The sequence below is a fragment of the Malurus melanocephalus genome, unplaced genomic scaffold, assembly GCF_030028575.1.
Source record: "Malurus melanocephalus ecotype Western Australia unplaced genomic scaffold, MMel_1.1 scaffold_71, whole genome shotgun sequence".
NCBI lineage: Eukaryota > Metazoa > Chordata > Aves > Passeriformes > Maluridae > Malurus > Malurus melanocephalus.
The window spans coordinates 2,234,802-2,247,029 of NW_026623303.1; the positions used below are offsets into that span (position 1 = coordinate 2,234,802).

At 33.7% G+C, this 12,228-nt stretch overlaps 1 protein-coding gene across 1 annotated transcript in view; it reads right to left on the reverse strand.

The window, feature by feature from the left end:
* Positions 1-299: 299 nt before the first annotated feature.
* CHIC2 (cysteine rich hydrophobic domain 2) overlaps positions 300-12,228 on the reverse strand; it is a 31,757-nt gene continuing 19,828 nt past the window's right edge. Inside the window, exons 4-6 of the mRNA XM_057366816.1 lie at positions 10,584-10,640; positions 10,358-10,417; positions 300-7,450 (exon numbers count right to left, since the gene is read on the reverse strand). Of these exons, the coding sequence (XP_057222799.1) occupies positions 7,400-7,450; positions 10,358-10,417; positions 10,584-10,640 (168 nt within the window). The 3' untranslated portion in view covers positions 300-7,399. The remainder of the gene's footprint in view (positions 7,451-10,357; positions 10,418-10,583; positions 10,641-12,228) is intronic.

Sequence of the window (12,228 nt, forward strand, 5' to 3'; positions counted from 1 at the left end):
GGGCTTGAAAAGCTTAAAGAACTCCAAATGTGGACTTAATGAAAAATCAGTTTCAAACAGTTAAGGCAGGCAATGCCTGTAATTTGGTAACTCCAGTCTTAGAGTCAATTAAATTACCCCGAATAATTTCCTCTCCCCTCTCACTCGATACTTCTAGTCTAAATGGGGGATTTGAGGTATCAACTGAAAGTAAGACAAGACCATTAAAAAATACAACAGTTTCTGAGGTTTTTCCTTTTCTCCCTCTCCCTATCACCCCCTCCGCCCAACACAGAAGAAAAACCGTCAGGCTTAGTAGATAGGTTAACAATTATTTTATTTGTTTATAATACATACAACTTAAAAAATGCTTTTAAAAAAGTTATGTTGGAGTCCATTCCAATTCTGGGTCAGGTCAGGAAATAACAATGTTGATGTATTAAATAATGTTCTATAATTCARTAATAGATTAGCCTCACTAATTTAGCAGACACAGTTCAATATTCTTAAATATGCATATATACAATTGTGCAGCCTTATAAAAGTCCTTTTCTTCCTATCTTCTTCTCCCAAAGCTGTGTGCACCCTGTGAACACAGTACTGGCTTCTAAGCTTTGAGTCTCTCACCCAGACATAGGATATTTGAAGAGGAATGATACAATAGTGGAAATTGCAGCAAGCCTATTTTTCTAAACTCTTTTTGAGAGGAGAGATGCCCAACAGGCAAAATTTACATCAAGTGTCTCCCTAAGTAGCAGCTTCTTTCATATCCAGTTTTAGGTTAAATTATTGCTTAAGCATTTTCTGCTTGAAACGCATTTTTAGCATACATCAAAATGATGGGTTTTAAGTTTTCCCTCTTGATGGCAACATCTTGTCAGTGACTTATTTACCATTAGTTTAATACATTTAACAGGTTTTTGCTAAGCACACAGTCTGATGCAATTCTCTGCAAATTCTCTTRTAGCAACATGATGGTCTAATTTAGCACACAACATTTAGGCATGGTTTTGTTGTTTACTATTCTCTTTCAAATTTATGCTTGGAATGAGTTAATATTCTGACTGCCATACTCCAACCTTTATGAAAACAAGAATCTGAGTTACACTTTTCAAATCAGTAACTACTTTGCATTCCCTGTTATTTCACTGAATCAAACTCTTCACTGACAATATTAACCACTAGGTACACTGCATATCCTATGAAATTAGAATGCCTGTTGCTAGCATAAAAGAATCAGATAAACACTTGGAGTGGATGTGTTAGATATTCACATCAGCACAATGAAATCAGTGTAAACAAACAGCCACTAAAAATATCAGTTATATTGCATCAGGATATCTGACTTTTAAAAAAAAAATTTCTAAATATAACTTTAAACATGTATTTATAAACTTAAAATACTGTAACAAAAAAGAAGTCTTCAGCTGACTACTAAGTCTAGTTTTCAACACAGGACAAAGTAACTTCCAATTTTTAAGCTATAAATGAGGAGCAAACAACAACAAAAAAAGTATGTTTCAATAAATATTATAAAAATCTACTATCTGCCCTCTAAAAGTAAGYATTTGTCAATGGTTCCCTTCTCTGTAAAAATTACAATTAACTACAAAAGTCTTACTTACCTGAACTTAAATTGTACTGGATCCTACTTGTGGGCCTTAGATATACTGTCACATGACAGGGGCTGTCTGGACAAGTCAAGAATTTTCTTTGGAAACAATTAGCCATGCATTACAGGCTCCAGCTCAGGAAAAGACTGTTCTGCACTCACAGCGCAGCTCTCATCAGCAATTTCATTTTGGTCTGGTTTTTTCAAATGAAGAGCTGCTGAGTTTATAAGGAAGCTTACCTTCTGCATTATTATTCTATATGATAGCAGAATTGTCTATCAACTAGAGCATAACCAAAATAAATAACACATTTTTCTGTATCAAAACAAAACATAACAGAAGTTAACACAGTCTACGTAATTACTGAAACGGACTGCTAGCTTTTGCTTAATTTGCATCATCCAATACCATTTCATTCAGTACAAAACTATTTTCTATCATACTCACAGAACTCCAAACCTAATCCCCAAATTCAATCTTTTGGGTGCTGCTTCTCCTAATTCCTATGTTTCATTTTTCGCCTTACTAAATTTTTCCTAATGGTCTGTTGTATTTTAAGGAGCCAAGCATTTATGAATCCTTTTTCAAGAAAATAAATATTAATGAAATATCAATGAGGTTAACAAACCAGAAGACTTTTTTTTAAAGGACAACTTCCATGAAAACAGTACATTTAGTTTCATAAAAGATGTATATTACCAAGGTGTTATGTGGTAGGGATACATACACCACCACAGGTGTCAACATATGAAGTTTTGTGCAAGGATTCAGGGAGGTTTAAATTTTCAAAGTGTCTCTAATTCTCAGCCCACACTGACTGAAACATCAGTGTGCAGAAAGTTCAAAAATTAATGATCTGCAAAGTAGTGTTACTGACAAAAGAATACAAAAGGATATCTATTGAAGAATACATGTATGTTTCCAGCAGAGATTTTTTACACTTCTAGAGTACTTCTCTCCCTGAAATTATTGTACTTCCTTAAGAAGAAAGATACTGCTTTCTTAGTACATCAATATCCCGATTCACCCAGCCTTCAGAGATGTGTTTAAAAAGAATAAACACAGGAATTAAGAAGGTAGCACCATTAGAAATAATCACTTCATCCATATCAGAAAAGAAACAAACTTCATTTATCCTTATCCAACATACTTTGACATTCAGCAGCCTAGTAATACAGGGTAAAAGAAGTTTGCGTAACTSTATATTGATAACATTCATAATGGTCATGCAATATTACAATCAAGTTTCTAGGGTGACATTTGCAAAGTAAGCCTTCATGCAGACAGGCATTCAGCTCATAAACTCCATTTTCATATTTCCTATTAGTTCCTGAGAAGTTAGTATTTCTACCTACAATATGGCTATTAAAGGCATTATAATGATCGCACATTTAGCTGTTTGTCATGGAAATGCAATGTGGCTATAGGGAGAAGCACAGAAATTATAGCAAACTAGCAGTGATGCACACAGATTTCTGAAATGCTTTTTTTTCATAAGCAAGGTTGCTGAAGAGCAACATAAATGATTTTAGTCACAGATATAAAACCAGCCAGTGCCACTTACCCTTAGTAAGTCTCTACTATAAATCCAAGACATTTGAGGCTCTGAGATCTCTCTACCTGAGCATTTCCTGTACACAAAATCATCTGGATTTCAGCAGTGCTGGGAGAACTTAAAAGAACCAGAGATTTTCCTTGCTTAACAATCTTTCGCCTCTTCAATTAAAGTGATCTCTTTAAATTGTTCAGAATTCAAATGGGGTTTTTGGTGTTCAATTTGCATTATTGCCAGCTTCTCAAAACCCACAAACTAGGGCTCCAAAACAAGGGGACCAATTTAAAATTAAAACTTTCGGGTGAGGGGTGGAAGGAAGGGAATAAAGACAAGTTCTTTTTCCTTGGCTCATGGCTTTTGGGCAGTTACAGATTGCATTTTAAAGCTCTTCCTACAATCTTTGGGGCTAAATAATGACTTTAAGGAAAAAAAAATTAATTAAAACTGACTTTGAAGTAAGCCTGTATCTGAGAGATAGAGTATTACATTTAAACACCATGGTCTTGAAAATTACAAAAACATAGCACTTCACAAATTGATTTAGAGATTATAATTTACATCTAAGTACTGTAAAAAGTTTTTACCATCTATTCTACTTGGGTTTAAGTATCATGGGAAATTTTGGATTTGCATAAATAGTTTATTAAAATTACTCTTACTGACCTATCACCAAAAAAATTACTGACTTCCTGTAACCTAGCTCCATAAACATTTTCATTTCTGGTGAAGTTTGCCAATACCAATATAAACTTCCAAGTCACAGCTATTTAACAAYAGATGAGCTCTTCAGAATTCTTCACATAAGGTCACACAGAAAGTCCTTCTCCCTCATAACTTATTTCCACCTATCACTAAGCAATTAAAAAGAATTGTTTCTATTATATTACAGTAAGAAAGCAATCTTTATTCACCAGTTAAAGGCCACTATATCTGAAAATAATAATTAGTTCTCACAGGGATTCATTGATGCCTTCACCTTTAATTAAGCAGGCTAAAGATGAAACAGGCATAATTAGCATAATTTGCTAAATGATTAATGTCAGCTTGATACCTAACTCAAGGAAATTTGAAATAGATAAGATTATTTGTAGAAATTGCTGAGTTGCAAGAAGTTGAACAAGTTAGTACAATGTAATATTAATTTTAGTAAAGAGTAGGCTGTGTCCTGAAAGTCCTACTATAGCTTCTGGTCTGCTCAAACTGTGCAATTTCATTYTTTGCCAAGTGGAAAAAGAAGGTAATATATGTCTTCTCACAAGCAATCAAAATAAATACATTTAGTATTTCAGGGGCAACATCAAAGGAAAACCCTGAAAACTGCCGCAGGCGTTCAACAGTTGATTAAAGCTCATGCCATTTTTCATTTCCATCATTGTAATTAATGAATTGAAAGGGATTGTTTTGTAACATTCTTACCAGGTGATTGTATACCTGGTACTCTTCAGGAGAGTATCACTTTGAGAGGAAGCTCAGCTCTCTATACATGCAGGTTTCCTGCAGGTTTCCTGATTGTATTTTAAGTCAGAGACATTCTTTTAATAAAATATCCAAATTTTTTTTTGAGGGAATAAGTTTGGCCTCCTTACTAAGTGATTTAACTTCTTAATTACTCAGAGTTCTACTTTGGATCTCTGTACTAGAGTTCTACAAGAGAAAATCATAGCTCAAATACAGAAATGCCAGCTAACCAAGCCCAGGAATGCTGATGCACCTAAAAGCAGACAAGGTCTTAACCATCACTACAGTTAATGAGGAAGCTTTACTAATGGGAAACTCAGTAAAACTGTAAGCTACACTCTAATCACTGCTCTGGTTTCAGCACACATCATGCCCAAAGCAGCTCTATTGTCGGTGGATTTGGATGCTGCTGGCAAGGTAGCTGTGGACATGGACAGAACATAGTATGGGAAGTTKGGGTAGTAAATGAAGGCAAATAGCTCACGCTGAATGTGGTGCTGCTATGAACACACCACAAGCCATATCCTCCACTAGAGTGAAGGGATAGGTTTCCACACCAGTGGAAAACTGCATCCATGACACAAATTACTTGTACAGTCAAATGAAAATCTTAATAAAATGTAGGCCTCATATAATCCAATATTCATTTCACTGAAAACTGACACATATGAAAATCAAAATATATTTCTGGTCATCAGTATTTATCACCAGTTATCACTTCTGTTCAATTCCAACCTCTCCTCCACACCTCCAACATCCCCAGTCTCAGCTGCCATCAGTGTTAGGTTTCTGTCCTCCTGCAGGCTGAAACTAGTCTGAGATTAGAATTATTACTTCTGGGTGAGAGAAGGAGTGCAGCAGACCCAGATTTGTACTGAAGAAAAGGTTGAAATTGATTTTTAGAATATTATAAACAGTTACTTGGTAGAGAAACCATTGTGGCACTCAGCAGACTGAGGCCAGCACAAAACTGGGATTTGGTAAATAAAAATCATGTTCTGTCAAGTCAAAGAAACACACTTGTAGGCTTGTATGAAAAGCATGGCTGAGCTATTTTCAAAGTGAACAGCAGGAATCCACAGACGAAAGCTGAACAAAGCATAAATTTTGGGAACAGATACAGAAGACTTAAATTTAAGAAAACTGAAAACTTTCTAGACCACTCCTACTATGAACAATTTAGGAATATAATACACACAAGAGAATTTTTTACAGAGAATAAATATTTTGAAGATATAGAAAAATAGTTCACAGCATCAAGGTACCTGTAATACATTACCTTGAAATTAAACTTGTATTTAAAAGATTAAAAAGAGAAGACTATTCTTGTAGTGGTATCAACTTTTCATTCATACAAATAGTAAGCAGAGTATATCGGGTTTTTTCCTATATTCACATTATTGCTTGCTAACACAACTGTACAAAGAACATGTTCTTAACTTACATCAATTTTGCGTACAGTAATTTTAGATATCTGAAGCAAATTTTAAAATATGAGASTTGCCATTTAAAAAAACCCAAAAGCTATGTGTGAAGATATGTACAACTAAAATATAATCAGAAGAAAAGAAATACAACTGGCCTGACCCAAACATACATTTTATATCCAGTTTAAAAAAGTCTTATACTTGTGCAGAAAATAACCTTTGTAAACCAAAATGAGCAAAAGAAAGGGTGCAATACACTGTTGCCCACTGTACCCTGCTTTGACTATTTTTAATACATGGCATTTGCATCTGGAACTGCACTGTTCAAAAATTCTTCAATAACATTTTTCATCTTATGTGGCCTTAAAATAAAAAAACAAAAAAAAATTATGGAAGGTCTTTTTGGACTATTAAGCTTTAGGAAAAAAGAGTCCCCTGTGTACAGGATCTGGTAAACAGTATGCATAAAGCTGGCACATGGCAATGAACTGAATTAAAACAGCTACATTAGAAAATGCAATAATAATACACTTTTGTGATCTTGAGTTCTACTAGCCAGATGCATGCAATTCTCTCAGTGATTCTTCTAGTCTGAACAAAATAATTCCACTTGGCTGCTTTTTTTTAACCTTTTAAAGCCAAACTTTTTCAGAACCAGCTGACAGGACTTCTTCATGAAAAGCATCAAAATTTCTACTAACAACATTTGGGTTCCAAAAAATACACTTCTAAAAGAACTTTGTATCCTTCTTTTACTGGAAGAGACTAGTCAATATCCCAAAAAGAAATAAAAGTATTTACAATTGACTAGTCACTGACAGAGGTTTCAGATCATCTTAGAAGGAACTCCAGCATGTAAATGAATGACTAAAGGGGCTTACACAATGTACAGTCCATTAGTTGTATCRTATTTGGATAAAAAAATAACCTGTTCACTTGTATATAATTTTCAGCCGTGTATTTATAGTAATATATATATGTACACACGCGCGCGCACACATATAAAAGACTTTGAAAATCAAGATACATTAATAAACAGAAGTAGCAAAAGTAAAAATAACTTAAGTAGTAATTAACATTTGTGTGAAAATACTTCACAGAGTTTGACCAAATGCACTTAGAACATACTCTTGTTTAAAAAAAACCAACAAAAAACAACTAACCAAAAAAAAAACCAACAAAAAAACCCCAAACAAAACCCCCAAAACCCCACAAGAAAAACAAAACAAACAAACAAACAAACAAAAAGAATGAAAACACCATAAGATTCTGTAGAACCAATGCTATGTCACTACCAGGAGAGCACCAAGCAAGGCACCATTGGAAAGACAACATACTTGAATAAGTCTCTATAAATAAATCGAATGCTAATCTGGTCGAAAAATCGGTGTCTTTGGTAAAAATTCTATAAGGATGACCTGTATAAAAAGAAAACAAATACGTATTAGAGATGGCAGCAATCCTATTATCTATTACAATGATAATCCACGTGGTTTTGGTTGTTTTTTTTTAGCATATCAAGTTGTGATGAAAAGCAAAAATTGGTGCTTGTCTCAGGTGAGAGACCATTAGAAAAGTCATGTATGATAATTGGTTTGGGGTAGAAAACCAATACTCAAAGAATCGAATTCTGGAAAAGTTTGCCTACTGATATGAAATATATAAGCTGAAGTAAGCTAATTATGTTAAAGAATTATTATGTAGTAATTTATTTATTGGAAAAAAATTATGAAAGAGAAAAATGCATTCATTTAAAAAGAAAAGAAAACAAAACAAAAAAAACTTCCTGAATGCACAATGAATGAAAAAATAATTTTCAATTGCAATTCCACTTACTTCAGAATTGTTGCCACTTAATACAGGATTCTAAATCATGTTTATAGTTCAATACCTATATAAAAAAGTATATCAACTTTTGCAAAGCTCCCATATCTACAAATGTTCAAGTAGCTAACAAGAGCTTGACTAATATTTTTGCATGATTATTCTTATGGTCTCAATTCAAGTTTTAACTATGTTTTTTCTGAGCTAAGTACACYATAGTATCCACTCCAGAATACAATGCAAGTATTTATCCTCCTTTAAATAGGAAGCTTAAAGAAAATGTTCACTTGTGCATTTTCTTTCTTCAGAGACAATTGTAACACAGCAGCATGATCTCATAAACAAATAAATGCATCTGGTAACATAAATAAAGATTTTTATTTAGTTGTAMGGGGAACTCAGCTTTCCAACAAGTTAAAAACTATTTCTGAATATTTTTGGTTRTAAAGGAGAATACAACTTAGCTGCTTAGAGAATAAAGACTTCTATCTCTGCAAGCATACCAAGCATCAGAAAATAAGTCTCCAATTTTATTTTTAAGACAAACACTTTTGGAGTGATGAATACTGAAATCAGGTGTACAAGTTTATTTTTTGAGATATTTAGAAGGGGCTCATTTTCATAAGCGATCCAAACTGCTCAAAATGCACTGATCACTAACCTGGACCAGCCACTGTATTCTACAGAGATACCAGGGCTTCTGATATTCAGGCAAGCTTTCAAAAAGAGAGCCAGGAGTAAAGCTGGAACACTGTGTTTATGCCAAAGGTTTAAGATTATCTTGTCTTTCTAAATTTCATTAATTATTTATTTAATTTACCATCTACTACAGTGGATTTCAAACCTCAATTTGGCCAAGTACCAAGTTTTGGGTACAAGAGTCTAATTTAAATAATCTGTTTTGTGAAAAGTTGAGAATAAGCGTTTATTAATGAAAATTAAATCACAATCATATTAGGGGCATTTTTTAAAGACACTAGCAAATCAGTTCACTAAAAGCAAGAAAATAGTAAAGTGAGGTTTTGTAAAAATTTTCTCATTAAATATATTCAGAGAGAACACCAGATGTTTCACAAACTGAAAATAAAATCTTTGACCTTTATCCTGTAAAACTATATGCCTATGCATATATTATTATTGTAAGCAGGTCAACCGATTTTAAATTATATTTAATAGTATGAGTATTCAAGTATTCATCTGTAAATGTTGCTGGGCCACAGTATTTACAAACTCAAATTACATTTTTTTCAACTGAATCTGCAGAACACTGGGTTTAACAATGTTTCCTGTAGAAAAAMAAAGCTTTCAGCAAAAGAAAAATGCTTCATTTAGGCAAAACTTAAGTCTATTTCCTGAGCTTTGCTTTATTACATTTTCAGTCACACACATATCTAACCTAAAAATTTTTGTAGAGTGAATGTTACAAAAAGCACTTGTTCAGTGAACTGAATACAGCCATTCTGAAAAAAAAAAGCATTTTGAAGACTTTGTATTTTGGGCAAGAGAYAAGATCTAGTGAAGAGACAGGGAAAATGGGAAGACTAAAAAATAATTTTAATATAATTTTGAACTGTTTAATTGCATTTAAAATTTTTACATGCATTATAGCTTTGTTATTTCAAAGAACAGACAAAGAACTGTGTAATGGAAGATCACAGACGARTTAGAACTAACCCAGTAGATATTTCTCAAAAACTAATCTTTACTTTTAAAAATCTAGCCTTCCTGTGGCCCATTTACTAAAGCTTTAAAAGAAATTACGGAAATTCTAATGTTACATTTCAGCAGCTTAATTTCATCCTATCCTATGTACTTCCAAGACACACTTAAAATGGAAATAAGAACAGCACCAAAAAGGAACAAGTTGCAAGCTAAACAAACTACATCCTACACAGGACATCATTCATTTTAAACCACATATAACTTCTCACTGTTTATTTCCAAGAAGGGTTTATGGAGTCTCRGCCAAAGACTGAAGTAAATTAAAACTTCAGAGACTGACTTAAAAATATTTTAGTGACACCAATTGGAGATAAAGATACTTTCAAGATAGTTGAGGTAAGGGGCAGTTAAAATCTAAAAAGGCTAAAGGTTTCTTAAGCTCCAACAGCTTAGTTGAAARGTCTTCTTCCATACTTCTAGACTTGATTAGCATTATATAAAATAGCCATATCTGACTTGCTGCGTAACCAAAGTTGCGGTTATTCTTTATACAGCATCTAAAATTTCACACTCCATCAGCACATGTTCAAGCTATTTTATCTTGGCAATTAATTTATTATTTTTCAGAACACAGTGAAGCCTTGTTTTCAAGTCATTCATAACTGTATAAATCAGTCCTGCACATGAAACCATGCATCTGTGAACCGTAGAAAATCCTTGCACTCAGGCGATTAAGCTCCTGACACCTTTACTGATTAATAATCATGAAAAGAATAAGATCAGAAGCAAAATAAATGATCATTTAATAGAGAAACTCACAAAACAGCCCTTTAACTTACATATTCCATCATGTTATTCGTTTCACATTTCCTTTTGCTTAGTCTCCAATGCAAGCACAGCTAGACAAGGAGGAAAGAAAAAGAAGAAAAATGAGCTGTATTTTATTGCAGCACACAGACTAGCCCATTTGTCCACCTTTCATATTTTTCGTTCAACAAAAGCATCTGTTTCCATACTGTGCAATTCAAACTCCAACAGTACGAAGCTGCTCCCTGCGGCACTCACCTTGTGGTATAACCTATTGTTTTCCCATTCTAATAACTTCTCAATCGATCTTCGTGTCTGGAAGACAAATGAGAAAGAATTTTACTCTTGACTGGTTTTAGAAAAACTTTGTTTTGCAGCTGCTTTTGTGTGAAAAGGAGAGAGGTACAGGACAGTGACTGAGTACAGGGTGGTCCATAGTACTATCAAAACTTGTCTGGTATTAAATAGTATCTAGAACAGAAACAACTTTTTATGATAGCCAAGTAAGTACCTTCATCCACTTCAGAGCAAAAACTGTTCATACATATGTTCTTATGGCAGTTTTAACTTTAAAATCACAGAAGTTTTGAAGTGATCGAAGTATAAAAAGCAGAACCACTGCTCCCCCAGGATCAGTGGTCTGAATGCACTGCTTCTAAAGTCAGCATTTAAATTCACAAATGTTGCAAACTATTTTGCAGTGCTGTAGGTCACRTACAAATACACAATACTCTAAATAAATGAGAATTTTTTTTAGATTTATATCCATATTTTAGAGAGTGAAAAACCAAATGCAGAAATAAATTGCACAAGTAAGTATTACTAAGTTTGTAATCTGTACAGAGAGCAAATACAGTATTTAGGATTCTAAAGGAAAAGTTTACTGTCTGTGTCATCTAGATTTGACATTTCAGATAGAGAATCCTGWAAGCAGCTCTGCACAGCTTTTTAAGATGATGCATTCTAGAATTCAAGGACATTCTGTGCTGTAAAGTTTCACAGCATTTTGAATATAATTATTCAGTTATATTTACATTTGAGAAATAYCTACTGACATTTATGGTCATTTGACTGCCAGAATATATATTGCTTAGCTCTAAATGGGATTTGCTACAGACTGAATAGAAAGAGGATAATTCATGGTGCCAGGTGTTAAGATGAGACCAACAGAGCTGCAGGTGCAAAAGYACGGAGCAATGACAAGGATCAAATGCAACTTAGTGCAGCTGCAGCTTCCTTACAAGGCAGAGAGGGGTGAGGGGAAAGGATGAGAAAATGCATCTTGCTGTTATTACTACAAAATACTAGTACTGTAAATGAACCTTAACTAACCAAACTAAATGCTGTCATGGGAAACAAGAGTATCTGAGTGAAACAAAAATTAGACAACAAATTATTAATTTCCSCCCCGTATTAACATCCTGGTTCTCAAGCATCACTTTGTGTCTAGTTTAATACTGAAGCAGTTGTGGAGAAACACATCTAAGCATGTACTGTGGTCACATGATTAAAAATTAGATCATTGCTATCTATCAGTATTCATTACAGCAATTTTTTTATTATGTTTTATTTTAAAAAGCACAAGAGAAAGAATTATCACAAGATATATGTACCAGTAACTAATTTATCACATCAATTGGAAATTGAGTATTTTTGGGGTTATTCTTTTTATTATGTTTTTAAAGACAGTGCCCTTTAACAATAATCAGTAGACCTCACTTGTTTCTTTGTAAAGATAGCCTTTTAGAGTCTGCTCTCCTTTTAAATGAAAATAGGCCAGCAGTTATGGTCACACTTTTGTTAATTTAGTTGCCAGTCAGCTCCAAATCAAAAGAAAATAAGGCTGCAGAGTGTAATTAACATTCAGTTCAGTCGTTTTGTCCCTTGTCTAGCCCCCAAGCTT